Source organism: Cetorhinus maximus, chromosome 8 (genome assembly GCF_964194155.1).
Source record: "Cetorhinus maximus chromosome 8, sCetMax3.hap1.1, whole genome shotgun sequence".
In the NCBI taxonomy this organism is placed as follows: Eukaryota; Metazoa; Chordata; class Chondrichthyes; order Lamniformes; family Cetorhinidae; genus Cetorhinus; species Cetorhinus maximus.
In genome coordinates, this window is record NC_135886.1 from 67,510,811 (window position 1) to 67,532,699 (window position 21,889).

A 21,889-nucleotide genomic window follows, 5' to 3' on the forward strand; every position below is an offset into this window, starting at 1 on the left:
GCTCTTTCACGCACATGCGTGAAAGAGTGCAGGCCCTGACTCTCCCTTCTCCCCCCACCTGCACAGGGAGCGTTCAGCGCTTCCGGGTGCGCATCACGCTGGGTGGGCCTTAATTGGCCCGCCCACATAAAACGGCGGCGCGCAGCTGATCACGGGCGGCGATCGGCTGCGTGCCCGCCCACGCCCGCTCTCCATCCAGCCCACCCGACGGGGAGAAAATTCTCCCCCATGTAATTTAGTTCAATGGGGTATAAAAGATAGAGGCTTTTTTCCCAGAAACTCAGAAGTATTGAGGAGAAACCTTAAACCAATGCTTCTCAAGCTGTTGAAGAACTGGTCACTTTAATCAAGTGTTTTTGGGTCTTGCTATTCAGACAGCTAAACTGCTCGGGATTTAAGGTAACACTTTGCTTTAAATATTTGATGGATATTCTAAGAAATTTTAGTCTGAAGCATTTTAAGAGTTTCTTTTACTGGATTGTGTATTAGAACTAAGATTATGTTTTCCATCTTTCTATAATCTTTAATGCTGCAGTGCACTTATCCACTTTAAAGTGTATTATGGTACGGTTCTTTTATAAACTTATAAATAATTTAGTAAGATGTAACGCCTCACATAGTATTCTGTATACAGCTTTAAGGATCCCCTCTCTGTGTACTCCTAAAGTGGGGAGATACAATTTTTTGAAGAGAGACCACAGGCCCTTATAATATCTGGATAATTATAACCTAGCTGATTATTATTTAAAAAGGCTATCTTGAAAAAGGTAATAGCTCTTGATGGTTATCTTCCTTGGGGAAGAAATGGTTCACTTGCTTAGACACAAAACAAGTGTCTGCAGGAAGTGACTATTTTAAATTCGGGTGATGGTGATTATGAGAGGAGTGCTCCTGATCTGGGATAGCCCCAAATGGGATTAGGATTATAATTCACTTCATACTTATCGGAAGCACATCCAACAGTTTGAACTTCCTGGAGATGGCACCCTAGTGGGCCACCTCCATCATCCTATTAAGGACAGTGGGTAGCTCCTGATGCGGTAGACCCAATCAGAGAGCCAGCAGTCCCACTAGGACAGGTGGCCTCAACATCCTTAGAGGCGTGTATTTAAAATTAAAATTATTAGTGGCAAAGCCATTAGCCCCTTGATGCAGAGGGGAAACACCTCCAACTGCATTGTTTGGGCAGTAGGTGCCTCATTTCCTGGTAGAAACCCCCTCTTTGGGTGTGCGACTTCCAGCTCCAATGGCCTGTCACATGGAGGCTGTCTGCATGGAGATGGCTGCCCCCACATGTGGCAGTTTGGGGGGGTGGGGTCACTCTGCCAGTGACAAAATACTGGTGTGTCTGGCAAATTGGACCTAGTTTACTCCCATAATTGGCATACTTAGCTGCCCACCCCTGTGGTACAAGCAGCAGATTGGATTCCCACCTGCCCATGGAAAACTTCCCGATGATGGGAATGTGTTTTCCTGACATGGCAACACCACCCCCCCACTCCATTTTCCTGACTCCCCTGCATCCAAGCCCACCATTATGGGGCCAAGAAAATTCAGCCCATGGATACCGAGTCAACAAGGTTTACAAACCTAAGATCTTATCTGCTTACCAATTGATCAGAAGGTGTGCTTCCCCCAGGTGCTATTGGGTTGGTGACAGCCGATGGCCAAAGACCTGCAGACCACTTCAACAAGGAAAATTCAACACTGATTCTTTCCAGACTGGCTTGGATAACCCTTGTCACATCAGTCAGGCAGCAGCTCACCACTATATGAAGAGGGTCACATGTCTATTCAGATTGACCTCACTGTTAGCATCTCCACTGAACCTATGAATCAAAGAGAGCAATTGAACTCTATAGATTTGCAGGGTTCCCATAGGTACAAGGAGTAATTGCTGCAACTGATGTTGCACCTAAAACCTCTTCAATTTATGCAGCTAGTGTGCAATGTTGTTCACTCTATACAGCATGTTTACACCCGCTGCTTGGAACCTTTCATGATGCTTTCATCATGCAGCAATCCATCATATCAGCCCTGACAATTCAAAACCATGTATCAGGATGACTGATTAGGTATCAGGATTATTGCCTACAGTCATGACTTTTGATTCCATATGGCATCCACAGAGAGGAAGAACAAACATAATGAGGCTCAGGAAACTACAGGAACTCAGTTGACAAGACTATTGGCATTCTGGTGTCTTTTTAGATGCCTGAATGTATCTGTTGAAGCCTAGACAGAGTCCCCAAAATCATTGCTGCATTCTGTATAATAATATGCAGATAGGATTACGACTTAATCAGGGTAATGGGGAGAATATTTATAAAGAAGATGGAGAAGATCTTTGATCACTGCATCAGCAGGAGAGCACATAAGAAGAAGAAAAAATGGACTAGGGGAACCATCATTCTGCAGTCCAAGAAAGGAATTTTATATATATATATATATATAGTATATAGAAGTTGAAAAACCAAATACAGGAATGAACTCTGAAGTGCGGTCACACAATTTTCAGTTTTCAGAATAAAATTATTTTAAAACTTCCAATACTGTCACAAACTCTAATTGCAACTGTGTCTACTATCTGGTACTTGTTCTAGTTTCTAATCTACTACTTCTACAAAATACTCCCTAAATGATGTAAGGCTGAGAAGTGACTGACTCGGAATATTTCTCCGGAGGCTTTAAGGCTAAGATGGTTCTCATCTCAATGAAGCTGCTACACCTGACCTGCTTCCATTTGACATTCTCTTGCTTTGTCAAGGGATGGAGACATGACAATCACTACTATTACTAAAATGAAGCCTGGGACCAATATTTTTTGACAATATTTGCCTCCCAATCTAGACATGGCTGGATATGCACGTGGAAATATGCAACCAGGAACCCACAGTGCCCTGTATACAGATGTCATTCCAACTGGATAATATGGGTGTCTGTAGCATGTTTGGTAACACTATCTATAAAGCAAGTTAGAGACATTTAGAAACCGAATGTAGTAACTGTATCAGCTTTACTTTTACTGCAATCCCTGTGATCCAATACTATAAGATCAAAAATCTGTATCTGTTCTATTGGACTCTCACCATAACTCCTATGGGAATCTACCAGAGCAGCTACAAGTCCACTGGACTCATGATATGCCAAGGCTCAGCCTTATATCAGTGATTCCGTGGTGACCCAGCAGGAGCTGAGCCCTCACCTGCCTTTACTAGGCCATTGACATCAGGGGGAGGAAAGCTGGAGTTCCTGTAGCCAAGCCCTAAGTTGGAATCCAGCATATTATTGACCAAATATCCCTCCGCAATTCCTTGGTGGAAGTGCAGCCGACCTCAGAGCCTAGGCCAGGGTCCAAGCTTCAGCCCCTGAAGTGGAGGAGGAATTCTTTTCGCAAGGTGTGTAAATGTTCCTTTACAAAGGGTACAAATCATGGAGGGGACAGCATCAACCTTGATTGGCTACACACATTGTCGTATGCTGTATCTCAGTATCTTTTGCTGGGGTGATGGTTGGGGGGGGTGGGGCTGGTTGAGGGGACTGCACCCAAATGCACTCAAGAGCTGCTAAAGGCCTTCAGTCTTTGGTTGGGTGAACAGTGGTGGCCGTGGCTAGGTGTATCTGATATTTACATTGGGTAGTGACCCTATCCCCCATGGATCTTTGGGGCATATGTTCCTGACTAACAGAAAAAAATAGATATAAGCTTGCTAATTTAAGGCAATTTTTTTAAAGGTTAATTGATACTTCAATTGCAGTGTCAGCACAATGTGATTTTATTCTCTCAATAGAGTGTAACTGGTCACTCAATCTGGATCATGGACTGACCTGACACGAGAGTGAAATAGAATAAAACTCTTTGCTTTGCGTCAGAGTCAGGTGAAGTCTTCGTTCCAGATTTATGTTCACAAGGTTAGCATTGGTGTAATGTGGTAACTACTTAACATTGACTCCTTTTGTTAATTGTTACGAACAATATATAATTTTAAGTTGAATTTATGTATTTGCATATTAAGAAAGGTAAAAAATAGTTTGTTTAATTGAGATTTTGTTTATGAACCTTGGTGCCTGGGTGTCTGGATAGATGTGTGACTAAAAGGTCTTTTGGATTTGTTTATATATATATACATTTTTAATGAAGTCTTACAACCCCTGAAGTTGAAAAGATGGGTTGAAAGGGGTGGAAAGTTCAGTGTTTCAAAAACAAAATAAAAAGTAGAAAGCTTTACTGTTGCTTAGCGACAGTAGTCCAGTGACATAGGCACAGATAAAGACAGGAGTTGAGAGAGGGAGTGTGGGTCAGAGAGAGAAAATGGGGATTTGTGAGCTCTCTGAGAAGAAATTCTGCAAGGCTAATGGGGCAGTAGGACTCAGAAAAGTGATCAGTTTAGCAGAAGTGCTACTGGAAGACCGGGTTTAGGGAATTCATTTATTTGCTCTGCAGTTGAAGAAACAGTGAGTTTAGAGTCCAGTTTTGGGTGTCCTGGTGAGAAGCAACAAGTGAATGCTCAGGAATTCACTGGAAGAAAACTATGTGCATCTGTGCCAGTCCCAACCACTGTAAAGATATTGCTGGGGTAAAGGAATAGTGGGAATTTGAATTGCCTTCTTGTGTTTGCATTGAGATCTTTCCAACCTTTTTGTCTGATGTAACTTTTCTTGTTTTAAAAAACATTTTATTCTTTGTATTAAAAGTTCATCAGCAGACTCTTATGAATTTGTTCAGTAACTTTCCTCTATGGTTTCTAAAAAAAAAACGTTAGGACCTATCAAGCCAGGTTTCATTCTTGGATCTGACTTCTCCAGTATTAACAGCAACTGGGATCATAACATAATGCACAAGAGATGCAGCACAGAGCCTTTTTATATATTGCATGATTGTAAAAGCCTCTCTTTTCCTTGTGTTCAGAAAGCTCAATCACCTAAGGCACTATTTATACAGCAGATGTCACAGTACGTGTTGAGAAATTTGTGCCCCATGCTTGTGCATAATTAAAGATGTACACAATGCTTTCTGTTCATTGCAGGTTTCTTGAGCACTGGGGATCAAGCTGCAAAAGGCAATTATGGATTGCTGGATCAGATCCAGGCCCTGCGCTGGATCAGTGAGAACATTGCATTCTTTGGAGGGGATCCCTTACGGATTACAGTTTTTGGATCTGGAATTGGAGGCTCATGTGTCAGCCTTCTCACTCTATCCCATCATTCAGAAGGTAGGTCAGGGAAAAAATTTTCCTCCCCATTTACGCACCTGATTACTTCTGGTAGTAATAAAGTATGATTTCAAGGGGAGAAACTCAGTGGGACTTGGAAGGAGTGGGGACTGGGGGTGGTGGTAGCAGACAACGAGAACTTTAAAGAAAAGTTGAGAGAAACTAGGAGCAGGAGTAGACCATTCGGCCCTTCAAGCCTGCTTCGCCATTCATTATGATCATGGCTGATCATCCAACTAATTAGCCTGCTCCCGCTTTCTCCCCATACCCTTTGATCCCTTTCGCCCCAAGAGCTATATCTAACTCCTTCTTGAAATCATACAATGTTTGGCCTCAACTACTTTCTGTGGTAGCGAATTCCACAGGCTCACCACTCTCTGGGTAAAGAAATTTCTCCTCATCTCAGTCGTAAATGGTCTACCCTGTATCCTCAGACTGTGACCCCTGGTTCTGGACTCCCCCACCATCGGGAATATTCTTCCTGCATCTACCCTGTCTGGTCCTGTTAGAATTTTATCGGTTTCTATGAGGTCCCCCCTCATTCCTCTGAACTCCGGCAAATATAATCCTAACCGACTCAATCTCTCCTCATATGTCAGTCCCGCCGTCCCAGGAATCAGTCTGGTAAACCTTCGCTGCACTCCCTCTATAATAAGAACATCCTTCCTCAGATAAGGAGACCAAAACTGCACACAATATTCCAGGTGTGGTCTCACCAAGGCCCTGTATAATTGCAGCAAGACATCCCTGCTCCTGTGCTCGAATCCTTTCGCTATGAAGGCCAACATACCATTTGCCTTCTTTACCGCCTGCTGTACCTGCATGCTTACCTTCAGCGACTGGTGTACGAGGACACCCAGGTCTCATTGCACATTCCCCTCTCTCAATTTATAGCTATTCAGATAATAATCTGCCTTCCTGTTTTTACTACCAAAGTGGATAACCTCACATTTATCCACATTGTACTGCATCTGACATGCATTTGCCCACTCACTCAGAGGGTTGGAAAAAGTGAGTTGCTCCAAGAAGGTGAAGGTATCAAAGGAGTAGGGGGAGAGGCCAAGGTGTGACTTGATAGTAAGGGTCACAATACAAAAGCAGTGGTTTGGGGAAGCAGGTGGTGGAAAGCCTAGTCAGCCTGGGGGGCTTCAGTAAGGAGCAAGATGCTACCAGCATCCACCAAATTTCAGTCAAAGCCAGAATATCAATGCAGTCATCCACAATGAGATCATATATGGCAAGAGATTTGTTCAAGAATGATGAATTACTAGGCAGCCATTGGAGAGCAAAAGGTAAATCCACAGAGTTAGTGCAGATGATCAAGATCATTGAAGAAACAGTGGCAGGGGGGTAAGGAGCACACACAACATTGGGAGCAGGAGCTTCCGGAGGATCAAACCAATCCAGCAAAAGATGGCGGAGGTTTTCCGAATGACAAATAGAAAAGGGTAAAGTCAATGGTCATGGAAAGTGAGTGAAGATTCTTCAGCAGCATCAGAGCAACATCCAGAGCAGGAACAGATCAGAGCTAGCTCAACGTAAAGTGACAAGTCCCAGTGGAGGAGGTGAAAATTATCCCACAGAGGCAGACCAAGTAGTGGAATAGAGACTGTCCAGCAGTGGATACAGTCACCTTAGAAGGAAGAAGTAAAGTTAGACATCACAGAAAGCCCAGAACCACCGAAATGGAAGTTAACCCAGAACAAAAACAGGTTTGTCCTCAGGACCCAATTCAGCAGCAGAGTAGAGTTAGAGAAGTCAGATGTGTGCTAGAATATAGTCCTGATGTCCTGCAGGTAATGACAGCATAGGAACAGGAACGACCCAAGCTTATCTAGCAATCTGTAAGGTCATGGCAAATTAGTGACCTTACTCCATATCCCTTAATACCTTTGCTAACAAAAAGCTATCAAACTCAGAGTTGAAATTAGCTATTAATCCAGTATCAACATTTACAGAAGAGAGTTCCAAACTTCTATTACCTTTCACAGGTAGAAGTTAATTAGTAAATAATTTGCCAATTTTACTCCTGAAAGATCTGGCTCTAATTTTTAGGCTATGTCCCTAGTCCTAGAGATTCCCCAACCAGTAGAAATATTTTTTCTCTATCCATCCTATCTGTTCCCACTAATATCTTGAATTTTTAAAATCAAATCACCCCTTAACCTCCTCAATTTCAGGGAATACACCCCTAGTTTGTGTAATCTCTCCTCCTAATTAAACCTTTGGAGTCCATAGGTATCATTCTGGTAAATCTACACTGCGCCTCCTCCAAGGCCAGCAGGTAGAGAATTGACATTGTAAATTAAAACAGATTATCTTAAATTTGAAGATATTGAGGTACTTGAAGAGATTAAGTGGTAGAGCAGACTCAAAATAATTGAGGTGTACAGCAGAACAATGTAATCCCTACAACAAAGTGCTGGAAATCAAATTTGACTAGTCCCAGCTAGGGTTGCCAACTCCCAGTTGGATATATTCCTGGAGGGGCGATCACCTGACATTTGATTATTTTACACCCAAAGTTTGGGTATGTTACCACATTTACCTTATAAAGGTTGGGTCGCTGGCACTTGAACATTTTTACTCACCATGAGCCTGTAAAAAGATTTTTCACATTGGCAAGGATGGACTAGGTATCAGGAAATTCATCAATTCTCCTAAAAGGCGCATTTTCTGATCCCCAATGCCTCTGAGGAATCAATGGTGGACATTTCTTTATAATCTCAAACAAAAGCAGAAAATTCTGGAAACGTTCAACAGGTCAGGCAACATCTAAAGACGGGCAATTTCCAAAATATTAATATTTCTTATCATTTGCAGATGCTGTCTGAATTACTAAGTATTTCTAGTATTTTCTGATTTCCTTTGAGATTGTTGGAATTTTCAGGATTTGGGGATTTTCCTTTATAATTTGAGTTGACTAAAGGAAACCTGCATAAATTTAGTGGTAGACTCCTCGTTGTTCGAGTATGTACGAGCTAGTGACTTCATCATCTTTCTCTCATGATTGAAGAGCCAACAAAGGATCGGCATCAACATCCATAGAGCATGCTGTCGTTTGTGCTTGGGAGAACTTCTGCAGCTGCGCCACCTCTGGTCTTCTCTGGACACGTTAGATGTTGCAAGTTTAGCACAGATGGTCCTCGAGACATGCTAAGCCAAATTTCACTGTTTTCTTCCACGTGGGCCGGTCAGCTACACTGTTATTACAAGAGAGGCCGCCAGCAATGCAGAAATCCTTTTACCATTTCTACTGGCAACCTTGAGTTGAGCAGCAATGTACCATGGCCCTTTAATCAATAACGGATTGTTCCACCCAGCTATCATTCACACTTGTGACACCTGCATCATTCAATCTATTTTCCTCTGGATTACTCGGTCTAGGTTGGTGTTTGTGAGGGATGCTGTGCATGGCAGCACATACTCTGAAATGTTAGCGAGGTCAAGCACACTGGGGCCAGCTTATCATCCCTGGAAAATCTGAAGAAGACAAAAGAGAGGTTAGAATGCAGCTCATAATTTGCTTTTTTAAAATTCATTTACTGGATGTGGGCATCGCTGGCTAAGCCAGCATTCATTGGCCACCACTAATTGCCCTTGAGAAAGTGGTGGTAAGCTGCCTTCTTCAACCGCTGCAGTCCATGTGGTGTAGGTACATCCACAGTGCTGTTAAGGAGGGAGTTCCAGGATTTTGAGCCAGTGACAGTGAAGGAATGGCGATATATTTCCAAGTCAGTATGGTGAGTGGCATGGAGGGAAACTTCCAGGTGGTGGTGTTCCTATGCGTTTGCTGCCCTTGCCCTTCTAGATGGTAGTGGTCGTGGGTTTGGAAAGTGTTGTCTAAGGAGCCTTTGTGAGTTTCTGCAGTGCATCTTGTAGATGGTACACACCACCATCAATGAACAGTGGCAGCAGAGGGAGCGAATGTTTGCGGACGGGGTGCCAGTCAAGCAGGCTGCTTTGTACTGAATATGTCGAGCTTCTTGAGTGTTGTTGGAGCTGCACTCATCCAAGTAAGTGGAGATATTCCATCAAACCCCTGTCTTGTGTCTTGTAGATGGTGGACAGGCTTTGGGGAGTCAGGAGGTGAGTTACTCGCCACAGGATTCCCAGCCTCTGACCTGCTCTTATAGCCTTAGTATTTATATGGCTAGTCCAGTTCAGTTTTAGGTCAATGGTGACCCCCAGGATGTTGATAGTGTGGGATTCGGTGATGGTAATGCCATTGAATATCAAGAGGCGATGGTTAGATTCTCTCTTGTTGGAGATGGTCATTGCCTGGCACTTGTGTGGCGCAAATGTTACTGGCCACTTGTCAGCCCAAGTCCCAATATTGTCTTGCTACAATTTGACATGGACTACTTTGGTATCTGAGGAGTCACGAATGGTGCTGAACATTGTGCCATCATCAGCAAACATCCCCACTTCTGACCTTATGATGGAAGGAAGGTCACTGATGAAGCAGCTGAAGATGGCTAGGCCTAGGACACTACCCTGAGGAACTCCTGCAGTGAGGTCCTGGAACTAAGATGATTGACCTCCAACAACCACAGCCATCTTCCTTTGTGCTAAGTACGCCTCCAACCAGCAGAGAGCTTTCCCCCAAATTCCCATTGACTCCAGTTTTGCTAAGGCTCCTTGATGCCACACTCGGTCAAATGCTGCCTCGATACCAAGGGCAGTCACTCTCACCTCACCTCACCTCTGGAATTCAGCTGTTTTGTCCATGTTTGAACCGAGGCTGTAATGCTTTAAATAGAAAGAATGTTATGAAGGTAATTGATGCAGCTTATTGGCAATTAATACAGGATGAAATAGGAAAAGACTTATAAAGACATGGTGAACTCTATGAACTCATGCCCTTCCATTTCACCATCACCTATTTCTGATCTTTCCTGCTCTTCTTTTCAGCCAGACTTTGCTTTTTAAAGACTGCACTGGAACCTTGAAAAACTTCTCACATAGTACTTTCATTTTAAATAGGATATGCACTACAGAACAGCCAAGGTATTTAAACGAGCTGAACCACAAAAATATGACAGTCAAACCAGCAAGAATTGGCAGAAATGAATCTCAGTTCTGGAACACAAAGCCAGCATTATTGGAAGTGACTCAGTGGAACTTGAGTCTCCGCCAAAAGGATCCTTAGGCAGATAATGCTGAAAGGGTTAAATGTCCTTCAGCAGTAAATTTCTCCCCATTATTTATTATTTTAATTTCCTTCCCTACAGGAGTCGAAACACTATTGATCCTGAAATTTGTGACTTTCTGATTGCTTGCTTGCTTTATTTATTGACAGGCTGTGAGCATTATTGAAATAGTTTAGAAACCGCTAGGGCACAGTGTTTCTGTACAGTCTCCGACTAAAATCATTATAATGTGATTTGTAATAAAAGAAGCCTATAATGAAGCGTGTACTCTAAGCTATAATCACAGGAAGGTTTCATTGCCTCCCCTCTGTCATTTTGTTCTAATTTAGTCCCCTGAAAGCTGTTTAAATTCATCCCTTTTGGATATAATTATGAAACAGAAATGATCAGTCATTGCCCAAAAGTGAATTGTGTAGAACTACATCACTGGCAGTGACCATAGGGATCAAGAGCATCACTAGCAATTGTCAGCTAACCTTATAGGAAGAAGTCAATGAGAGGGCACTGTTCGTAGAGTTGAAGTTAATATTTTCTTCTCTGGAACTCCAGAATGAAATAGCATGAATATTTTGGTAGGAATAAATAAGTGGAAGGTTTACTGACCCCACAGTTCCAGCAGGCGGCCACACTCAAAGGGAATCAGACCTACGGCCTTGTAGCCCTGTCTTCAAACCTTTTTCTTTGGGTGTTGCTCCCCACTGAGAGTGTGAAATTAGTGTATTTACTCTACTGTGCACGTCTCTTAGAACAGCAACTTGTATTTATAAGGTGCCCTTAATATAATGAAGCATCTCAAGGTGCTTCACACAGGCAGTATAATATAAAGTATGACACCAAACCATTAAGGCAGTATAAAGGCAGGTGACTAAAAGCTTGGTCAAAGAGGTAGGTTTTAAGGGGCGTCTTAAAGGAGGAAAATGAGTTAGAGAGATGGAGAGCTTTAGGCAAGGAATTCCAGAGTTTAGGATTGAGGCAGCTGCAGGCACTGAACAATTGAAATCGGGTATGCTTTAAAGGCCAGAATTAGAGGAGTGCAGATATCGTGGAGTGTTGTTGAACTGGAGGAGATTATAGAGATAGAGAAGGGTGAGGCCATCGAGAGACTTGAAAACAATGATGAGGAGTGCGAAATTTAGATGATGCTCAACTGGGAGCCAGTGTATGTCAGCGAGCACAAAGGTGATGGGAGAACCGGACTTGGTGTGAGTTAGGATAAGGGCAGCAGAATTTTAGATGGCATCAAGTTTATGGAGGGCAGAACATGGGAGGCTGACCAGGAGTGCATTAGAATAGTCAAGTCTAGAGGTAAGAAAAGCATGAATCAAGGTTTCAGCAGCAGATGAGCTGAGGCAAGAGTAATGTTACAGAAGTGGAAGCAGGCAGTCTTGGTGGTGGGGCAGGTAAGTGGTCGGAACTTATCTTGGGGTCAAATATGGCACGAGGGCTGCGAACAGTCTGGTTCAGCCTCAAACTGTAGCCAAGGAGAGGGGTGAAGTCAGTGGATAGCGAACAGAATTTGTGGCAGGGATTGAAAAGGGTGTCTATGGTCTTCCCAATATTTAATTGGAGGAGATTTATGCTTATTATTGTCAAAGTTACACTGCAGGAAGCTAATTTAGTGAAATACTGACAGTGAGTTTAGCTGAGGGGCATTAAGGAAGTGAGTGTTATGACGTGGCAGATGATGTGTGCCAGGTGACCAAATCCACGTGGGAAACTTGGTTGCGCAGTCACTATGGTTTTGCAATTTGTATTTATTACGAGATATGTGCACTGAATTCAGAAATAATAAGTCCACCAAGACCTTCAGAGATTTAAAAAAATTAACTTAAAATATTTATTAACAAAATAGATGTCAAGCACATACATAAGACTGCAATTACTACGATAATAACTCCTAAAATTCCTAATTAAACTGATTCCCAGTTACACTCCCTTTAAGGCAACGGTCCACAATAGATTTAGATTTAAAACAAACTCAGCAAGTTAATACAATACCCTGGACAGTGGAATTCTAAATGGCTTTTCTCCAGCTTCAGTTTCATTAGATAGCAGACATACGTACAAATGCTGGAGGCGTCATTAAGGCTATTTCACACACTCCTGTTAGATTTTACATAGCCTTCTGACACATAACCTTTCATTCTCCTTTATATATGTTTCTCTCTTTTTAATATGTAAATTCTATTGTTCAATATGTCTTAGAAACTGTATCTTCCTCATAATATAAAAACTTTCATGTTGCCAATATATATTGTCAGTTACCGTTGGGGGGAAAAAAAACACATTCCTTGGCCTTGCTTAACTGGCTAGTTGTAAACAAATGAAGATCCCTTTGAAATCCAAACAATTCCTTCATTTATCTAAAAATGCAAATTCCCTTCACGCCTTACATGCTAAGCCAGCATCCATGTTTACTCATTAGCATGTCAGGCGCCTAGTTTCTTTTGATGATTTAAACTTGCAGTCGACTCGACTCCAAATGTAATTGAATCACACACAGACTCAACTATACTTACCCAATAAACCATAAAAATATTATGAAAAAATTATGTTAGTTTCATGACAGTGAGTTTAACCTGAGAGTGCAAATCCAATGCTAACCAGTTAATCTCACAGTCATAAAATGTTATAGCAGAGAAGAGGCTTTACAAATTTAAAATGGGACAAAATCAAAACAAAACATCATGGTTGGAATTTTACAGCCCTGTCGGGGCAGGGACAGGACCATAAAATGCAGCGGGCCATTCTTAGCTCCATTGACTTCGGCGGGACTGTAAAATCCAGCTGCCGTAAAATTCCACCCCATGAGGTGATCATCACTTCTGAAAGGCACTCAGAGATCAGGCTGACAACACATCAGTGCTCATGGGTCACCTGTGCATGTTATCAAATTTAGTAATGAGCAGTGAGCCAGATTTAATTAACAGCTTAATAGTGTGTGAACATTTATCTAATAACGGTCATATACCGAATTCACCTTAGCGTTTGAAAGGGAGAAGTGTGAAACAGCTATTACGATTCAAGATTTAGGTAAGACTAACTTCAGTGAGACAGAGTCTAATAAACTAGACAAGCTACTTAACGGGGAAATTGACAGAAGGTTAGTGGGATTTGTTCAAAAATAACTTAATATGATACAGAACCAGTTTATGCCTCTAAAGGGCAAGCATACTACTTGCCAAAAAAAGCAGCCATAGATGATTAGAGGGGTAAGGGACAACATCAACTAATAGAAAAAAAACATACAAAAATGCAAAAAAAAAGCACAGATCTTGCCCAATGGGAAAGTTACAAAGAACAGGAAAAGGTGACAACAGATAGAGCTACAAAAAGGGAGAAGGAAATGAAACTTGCACGAGATGACAAAATCAACACAAAAAATTTGCAATTAGGGAGAATTGGGTGGTCAGGAGCAATGTGGACTCCTTGAATGCCACTAATAATGCTGTTACCAATGAAAATAAGAAAATGGCGGACATGCTGAATAATCACCTTGCATCAATATACATAGTAGAGGAAGAGGTCAGCATGCCAGAAATCTCAAAAAAACTAGTGTTGAATTGGGACAGGAATTCAGCAAAATTAATGTAAGCATAATAACTGTAATTAAGAAAATAACGGCACTAAAGAGTACCAAACACCCAGAGCCAGATTTTTTCCATCCCAGGGTTTTAAAGGAAATAGGTGAGAAGATTGTAAATGTCTCAACTATAATATTCCAAGTGTAGTATAAGGGCCTGGCACAAAAAGGGTTAACTTGGGATTGAGTACAGTACCGCCTCCATGCCCAGTGATGTAAGAGAGTAAATGACCCATACCCAGGGGTCAATGTAGTGTTGGACAGAGCTGTGTGTAGAAGCAAGCATGGAGACAGTTCCTTGCTTGAACCTTTCCTGACCTATTTATATAGTTCTAGTAGATAATAAATACTTGCTGTTGAACAACCTAAGACTACGAATACCTTAATAAGACCTACCAAACTATACAACACCAAGTTTCTCTTGTCTCGAGAACTATTCCTTTAGATTGAAAAATTGTGCATGTCAATCCAATCCATGATCATGTTGAATGGCAGAGCTGGCTTGAAGGGCCGAATGATCTACTCCTGCTCCTATTTTCTATGTTTCTTTTTAAGAAAGTTGAGGGAGGTATACCAGGGAATTGTAGAGCAGTTAGGAAATCACCTGTTGTTGGGAAATTATTAGAGTATATAATTAAGGACAGAATGACTAAATAATTTGAAAAATTTCAGCTGAGCATGGATTTGTATGGGGTAGATCATGCCTGTCGAACCTGATAGAATTTTTTGAAGAGCTGGGTGACTAAAGTGCTTGAACAGGGGAATGTGTATGAATATTATTTATATGAACTCAAAAGAAAGTCCATCATAAGACACTGTTCGCTAAAGTTGAAATGTATGGAATTAAAGGTAAATTATTGACTTGGTTAGGAAGTTATCTGAGCGGCAGGAGAAAGAAAATGGAGATTAATTTAGGGCAGGTACTCTAATTGGCAGGATGTCCTATAAGGGTCTATGTTGGGGCCTCAGCATTTCACTGTATTTGTTAATGACTTATAAGGATGATAGGATAGAAAGCTATATATCTAGATTTGCTGATAACACAAAGATAGATGCACTGTAAGCAGTGTAGATAGAAGCATAAAATTATAAAGAGATGTTACTAGATCAAGTGAATGGGCAAAATTGTGGGAAATGAATTTCAATATAGGCAAATGTAAGGGCACTTTCCAAACAGTGAGAAGCTAGAAACAGTGGAGGTCCAGAGAGACTTGGGGGTACAAGCACATAGATCATTTAAAATGTAATGAAACGGTCCAGAAAATAATCAAAAAGGCTGAAGGAATGCTGGCCTTTATATCTAAAGGACAATAATACAAAGGGGTAGAATTCATGCTTCAGTTATACAAAGCCCTGGTTAGACCGCACTTAAGGGTGCAACGAGCAGTTCTGGGCACTGAGAAAAGAAATATTGGCCTTCATGGGAGTGCAGAGTAGGTTTACCAGAATGAAACCTGGACTCGAAAGGTTAAGTTATGAACAGGGATTACACAAACTAATGTTATTTAGAATTTAGAAGGTTAAGGGGTGAATTGATGCAAGTATTCAATGTGTTGAACAATACAGTAGCCAAGAGAGAAACTATTTCCACTGATTGGGGAGTCTAGGAACAGGGGGCGTAGTGTATAAAATAGAGCCAGGCTTTTCAGAAATGAAATTAGGAAACTCTTCTACACACAAAAGATGATGGAGATTTGGAAATCTCTCCTACAAACAGCAATTCATGCCAGATCAATTATAAATTTTAAATCTGAGATTGATAGACTTTTGTTAAGGCATTAAAGGGCATGGGGGAGAGGCGGGTATTTGGAGTTAGGTTGCAAATGAGCCATGATGTCATTGAATAGCAGGACAGGCTCTGACGCCAAATAGTCTACTCCTGTTTCTATAGCCGGAACTTTCCAGCCCCTCATGCTGGCGGAATCTTCAGGTCTTGCCGATGTGAATCGATATTTCAATGGCTTGCCGGCCCCACTGCCGGAGAACCCCACCGTGCAGGGGTGGGGTGGCTGGAAAATTCCATTCTATCTTCCTGTGTTCTTGTGGTAGCGGCTTATAACATAGGCAAGCAGTCCAAGGAAACATACTGGGCGATAGTGTGCATCCAGGACCCTGTGGACAGCTGACCTGGCCAGGTCCAGAAACAGCAGCATAAGGAAATCGTTTGGCACGTCCATCCTGCACACTGTTGCTGAATATTTATAGGTCTGATTCAGCTGGTTGGGAAATACATAATTTGAGCCCCCCTGATGGAATCATTGCGAAGCCCAAACTAATTTCCATGGCTGGGCTTATTTGAATAATGTTGGCAAGATGTCATCACTGAACCAGTGAGGAAGTAGGAAACCCAGCAGCTCTTCAGTGGAATCAAACAGAAAGTGGAAGCTTAAAGGAGGGGAAGCAATCTAGTGGGGAGGGAGGCATGGAGGGACTATCAACAGGTGGAAAGATTGTTGGGGTACCTGACTCCTCGATTAACATTTGAAAAAACAATAATACGAAAACGCCCTACTGCAGATACTGGAAATCAGAAAAATCTGACAATGCTGGAAATAATCAGCAGCATCTATTGAGAGCAAAGTTAATGCTTGATTATCTTTCATCAGAACTGGAAAAAGTTAAAAGGTGTAACAGGCTTTAAGCAGGTGCAGAGGCAGGGAAAGGGGATGGGAAACAACGAAAGGGAAAATCTGTATTAGGTTGGAAGGCAGGAGAAATTAAGGGCTGAATTTCAACCTTTCAGATCAGATGGGTCTCTGTGGGCAATAGGTTAAAAGATCAGAAGCAGCTGCATATCAGCTGCCAGTAGTACCCTGCTGATTTCCACATTTAACTAAGTGGAGTTTTAACACTGAATTCTGTCTTTAGCTAAGCACACAGGTTTCTTGGGCTTCCTGGAACTCGCCAGGTTGAACAAGGTGAGAGGACAACAGGGATTGATGGGGCTGAGAAATTGATGGGCAAAAAAAATGTTTAAATATTTAGATTTGACAGCTGCTTCATTGCTTAAATGAAAGGTTTTTGCTCACAGTACCTGTGTGACTTTGCTTTAACTGTTTGGACATGATTTTCAATACTTTGGAGGTCATTTCAACATCTTGGAGTCTTTTTTATACCTTTGATCTGCACTTGCCAGCTGTCAGTCTTCACAGCAGCAAGGGGAGCCCCTATGCAGCCCTACTTTGGACCTCAAATGAGGAACAGGGAGAGCAGCAGCAGCAGGGGCAGCACTAGTAGGAGAAGCACTGATTTCCTGCTCAACCACCTGTTGCTCCACAAGACAGAGGGGTCAAGCATAGAGTTCTGGAATGACTGAGCACCAGTGGCTCAGGAGGCTCAGGCTTTTCTGTCAGGTGCTTGCTGACATTTTCAGCCTTCTGGAAAAATACACCCTGCTAAGTGGTAACCACAGCATTTAATTTCTTTGCCTTTGGCTCCTTCAAGGGATTTGCAGGAGATATTTGTAGAATCTCATAACCTGCTACACATGAGTACATCTCCCTGGTGATGAATGCCATGTTTGCCAGGGTTGGAGCTCAAGTGAATCTTGCTACTGATGAGGCTGGTTAGAATGCGAGGAACCTCAGATTTGCATGATTCCCACAGCTACAGGGAGTCATAGAATGTACACATGTGACAGTTAAGGTTCCCTAAGATTACTCAGCAGTACTTTTTAAAAAATTCTTTCATGAGATGTGAGCATCACTAGCAAAGCCAGCATTTGTTGTTCATCCCTAATTGCACTTGAGAATGTGGTGGTGAGCCACTGCCTTGAACTGCTGCAGTCCATCTGGTGTAGGTAGATCTACAGTGCTGTCATAGAAGGACTTTCAGGATTTTGGCCCAGTGACGATATAGTCCCTAGCCAAGATCGCGTAAGACTTGGATGAGAACTTACGGGTTGTGGTGTACCCACGTGTCTGCTGCCCTTGTTCTTCTAGATCATAGAGGCTGTGGGTTTGGAAGGTGCTGTTGAAACAGCCTTGGTGAGTGGCTACAGTGCATCTTGTATGTAGTACACACTGCTGCCACTGTTGGTGGTGGAGTGAGTGAATGTTTAAGATGGTGAATGGGGTGCCAATCAAGTGAGCTGCTTTGTCCTGAATGGTGTCAAGCTTCTTCAGTGTTGTTGGAGCTGCATTTATCCAGGCAAGTGGAGAGTATTACATCGCACTCCTGACTTGTGCCTTGTAGATGGTAGACAGGCTGTGGGAGTCAGGAGTTGAGTTACTCTCCACAGAATTCCCAGCCTCTGATTTGCTCTTGTAGCCACAGTATTTATATAGCTAGTCCAGTTAAGTTTCTGGTCAATGATAATGCCAAGGATGTTGATGGTGGGGGATTCAGCAATGGTAATGCAGTTGATTGTCAGGGCAGAGTTGAATTGTCTATTGTTGGAGATGGTCATTGCATGCCATTTGTGTGACGTGAATGTTACTTGCCGTTTATCAGCCCAAGCTTGAATGTTGTCCAGGTCTTGCTGCATATGGATACGGACTACATCAGTATCTGAGGAGTCAAAAATGGTACCAAAGTGTAATCATCAGCAAAAACCCACACTTCTGACCTTAAGGTGGAGGGAAGGTCATTAATGAAACATCTGAAAATGGTAGAGGCCATAACACTATCCTGATGAACTCCTGCAGTGATATCCCAGAGCTGAAATGACTGACCTCCAACAATCACAACCATCTTCCTTTTTGCTAGGTATGACTCCAACCAGTAGAGAGTTTTCCCACTGATTCCTATTGACTTCAATTTTGCTAGGGCTTTTTGATGTCACGCTCGGTCGAATGCTGCCTGGATGTCAAAGGCAGTCACTGTCACCTCACATCTTGAGTTTCAGCTCTTTTGTTCATGCTTGGACCGAGGATTAATAAGGTCAGGAGCTGAGTGGCCCTGATGGAACCCAAACTGAGCATCAGTGAGCAAGTTATTCCTGAGTAAGTGCTGCTTAATAGCACCGTCGATGACGCCTTTCATCACTTTGCTGATGATTGAGAGTAGACTGATGGGGCTGTAATTGGCTAGATTAGATTTGTCCTGCGTTTTGAGGACAGGACATACTTGAACAATTTTCCACATTGTCGGATAGATACCAATGTTGTAACTGTATTGGAAGAGCTTGGCTGGGTCCCGACTAGTTCTGGAGCACAATTCTTCAGTATTACTGCTGGAATGTTGCCAGGGTCCACAGCCTTTGCTATATCCAGTAGCTTCAGACATTTCTTCATATCATGTGGAGTGAATCAAATTGGCTGAAGACTGGCATATGTGATGTTTGGATCTCAGGAGGAAGCCAAGATGGATTATCCACTTGGTACCTCTGGTTGAAGCAAATATTTATTCTTGTTGTGTACACTGCTGTACTGGGCTCCCCCATCATTAAGGATCAGGATATTTGTGGAGCCACCTCTTTTGATTGGTTATTTAATTGCCCACTGCTATTCACAACTGGATGTGGCAGGACTGCAGAGCTTTGATTTAATTCATTGGTTGTGGGATCGTATAGCTTTGTCTATTGTATGCTACTTCCATTGTTTGGAATGCATGTAGTCCTGTGTTGAAGCTTCACCAGGTAGGCACCTAATTTTGAGTTATGCCTGCTGCTGCTCCTCATGTACTCACCTGCGCTCCGTATTGAACCAGAGTTGATCCCCTGGCTTGATGCTAATGGTGGAATGAGAGATATGCCAGGCATTGTGATTGGATACAATTCTGGCCCTGCTAAATGATCCAGAGTGTCATGATTGCCCAGTTTTAAGCTGCTAGATCTATTCTGAATCTATCCCATTTAACAAGGTGGTTGTGCCACACAACATGATGGTTAGTATGCTCTGTTTGAAGACAAGACTTCATCTCCTCAAAGACCGCATGTGGTCCCTTCTACTAGTACTTTCATGGTTAGATGTATCTGCAACAGATAGGTTGGTGAGGATGAGGTCAAGTAGATACCAATCAACTGAAAGGGATTTCTCTCCATCTAGTATGAAATCACCAAAAGATTATAAGATCATCATGCATGCCTGTGCCAGATACCTAGGAAACTGATGTGATGTCTTAATCCTGTGACAGTCAAGCTTCTCACAGATTTTCCCATCTGCAGTCAGCAGATGGCCTCTTGGAGTTAAAGGGCTATCTTCTAAATACCTCATGATACCTGCAAGGAGCCATATCACTGACACCCAGAAAAGTTTCAGCCGAAGCCACATGAACACCAGAATTGTCATTAAAAAGCAATCAGGATGCTTTAGATCCAATTCAAGTGCCTTAGACCCAATTCAAGTGCCTAGACAGATTTGAAGGCACCTTTTATTATGCACCAGCAAGGGTTCCAGACTGATAGTGCTATGCTGCTTCTTGTGCAACATTGTACAGCAGTGAAGACTGGAGCTGCAGGAGGAGGAAGGTGGTGACCACTCTGTATCGTCTTAAGAGGAGAAACCTGATGTGGCAAGGAGTGGAATCATCCCCTCCCGCCAGCCACGGGGTTTGTGGCAGGTGGGGGCGGACGATATGGCTGAAGCTGAACAATTGGTTTCCTGACAGCGGGAACTTGCGGTCCTGACCGTCATGGCAGGATAAGAGTCCGTCAGGAAGTCGTTTTGCATCTCATTGTCAGGTTTCAAATCAATGCCCAACCAGAATTGTCTCCCACCCCCTATCTAATCACCTGCCCCACCAGCGGGATTTCACGCTGACCCAGAAAAGCTGGACCAACATGGCACGCACGTGTTGGGACTTATCTGGATGGAGGCCTACAGCAGATTTTGGACCCTGGGGCAGATGGTGGAGTCTCGCAATGGTGGACCCTGGGGCAGATGGTGGAGTCTCGCAATGGTGGACCCTAGGGCAGATGGTGGAGTCTCTCAATGGTGGACCCTGGGGCAGTTGGTGGAGTCTCTCAATGGTGGACCCTGGGGCAGATGGTGGAGTCTCGCAATGGTGGACCCTGGGGCAGATGGTGGAGTCTCTCAATGGTGGACCCTGGGGCAGATGGTGGAGTCTCTCAATGGTGGACCCTGGGGCAGATGGTGGAGTCTCGCAATGGTGGACCCTTGAGCAACATGTAGACCATCGAGCAGGTGGAGCATCAAGCAGCAGGTGTATGGCTGCAGCAGGAAATGTAGTGCGTAGATGGTCTTTGTGGCTGGTGGGGGGAGCAGAATAAAGACAGGGAGGAGAGGCACAAAGAGGTGGGGTGGGTGTGGAGGCCAAAAGGTGGTGAGGAAGAGAGTGAAGTCTTGTGGGGGTCTTGGATGGGCGCAGTGGGGGAGTGGAGTGGTAGTGTGGGAATGGTCATGGGAGAAGAAAGGGTCTGTGAGTGAGGGGGGATGCAGGTGCAGAAGGGGACCGTGAGTTGGCAGATGTAGGTGTAGAAGGGGTCAGTGAGTGGAGGGGATGCAGCTGTAGAAGGGGTCAGTGTGTGGGGGGGTGCAGGTGTAGAGGAGGACCATGAGTGGAGATTGGGGTTCAGAGGGAGTGGTCTGTGGAATCAGTTGATAAATCGGGAGCGGGGGGAGGGCAAAGCAAGGGAAATGGCTGTCGGAAGAAATTGTGGGTAGAGGGTGAGGGTCCTGCGATGATGGTGAAGGAGCAGTTAGGGCTGTTGAAGGGGACATAAAATGATACACAAATCTTTGGGGTGGAAAGGACAAGGGTGGGCATTTCAACGATGACTGGGGTGGGCTCTTCAGGGAGGGAGGGGACGTGGACATTGACTCTGATTGGCCGAAGGTTAATGGGGGGGTCTCAAGGGTGACTGTGGGGTGGCTGACTATGACACTGGAGGTGATGGGATGGAGGATGTGGGTAGCGGGTGGAGGGTAGAAGGTATTGGAGCAAGCTTCAAAGGACACGTGCACCATGGCTGCTGCAAATCTACCCAGTGCGTCGGAGTATAGGTATCGAAATGCTGGAAGGGAGTTGGGTCATTGGGT

General features: G+C 43.4%; 1 protein-coding gene across 2 annotated transcripts in view; it reads left to right on the forward strand.

Annotated features, from left to right (window-relative positions):
* The window catches only part of nlgn3a (neuroligin 3a), a 190,872-nt gene that overhangs the window by 85,257 nt on the left and 83,726 nt on the right, over nucleotides 1-21,889 (forward strand). For both annotated transcript variants that reach the window (XM_078546973.1, XM_078546972.1), the window contains one exon: nucleotides 5,028-5,213. In XM_078546973.1, the coding sequence (XP_078403099.1) occupies nucleotides 5,028-5,213 (186 nt within the window). The remainder of the gene's footprint in view (nucleotides 1-5,027; nucleotides 5,214-21,889) is intronic.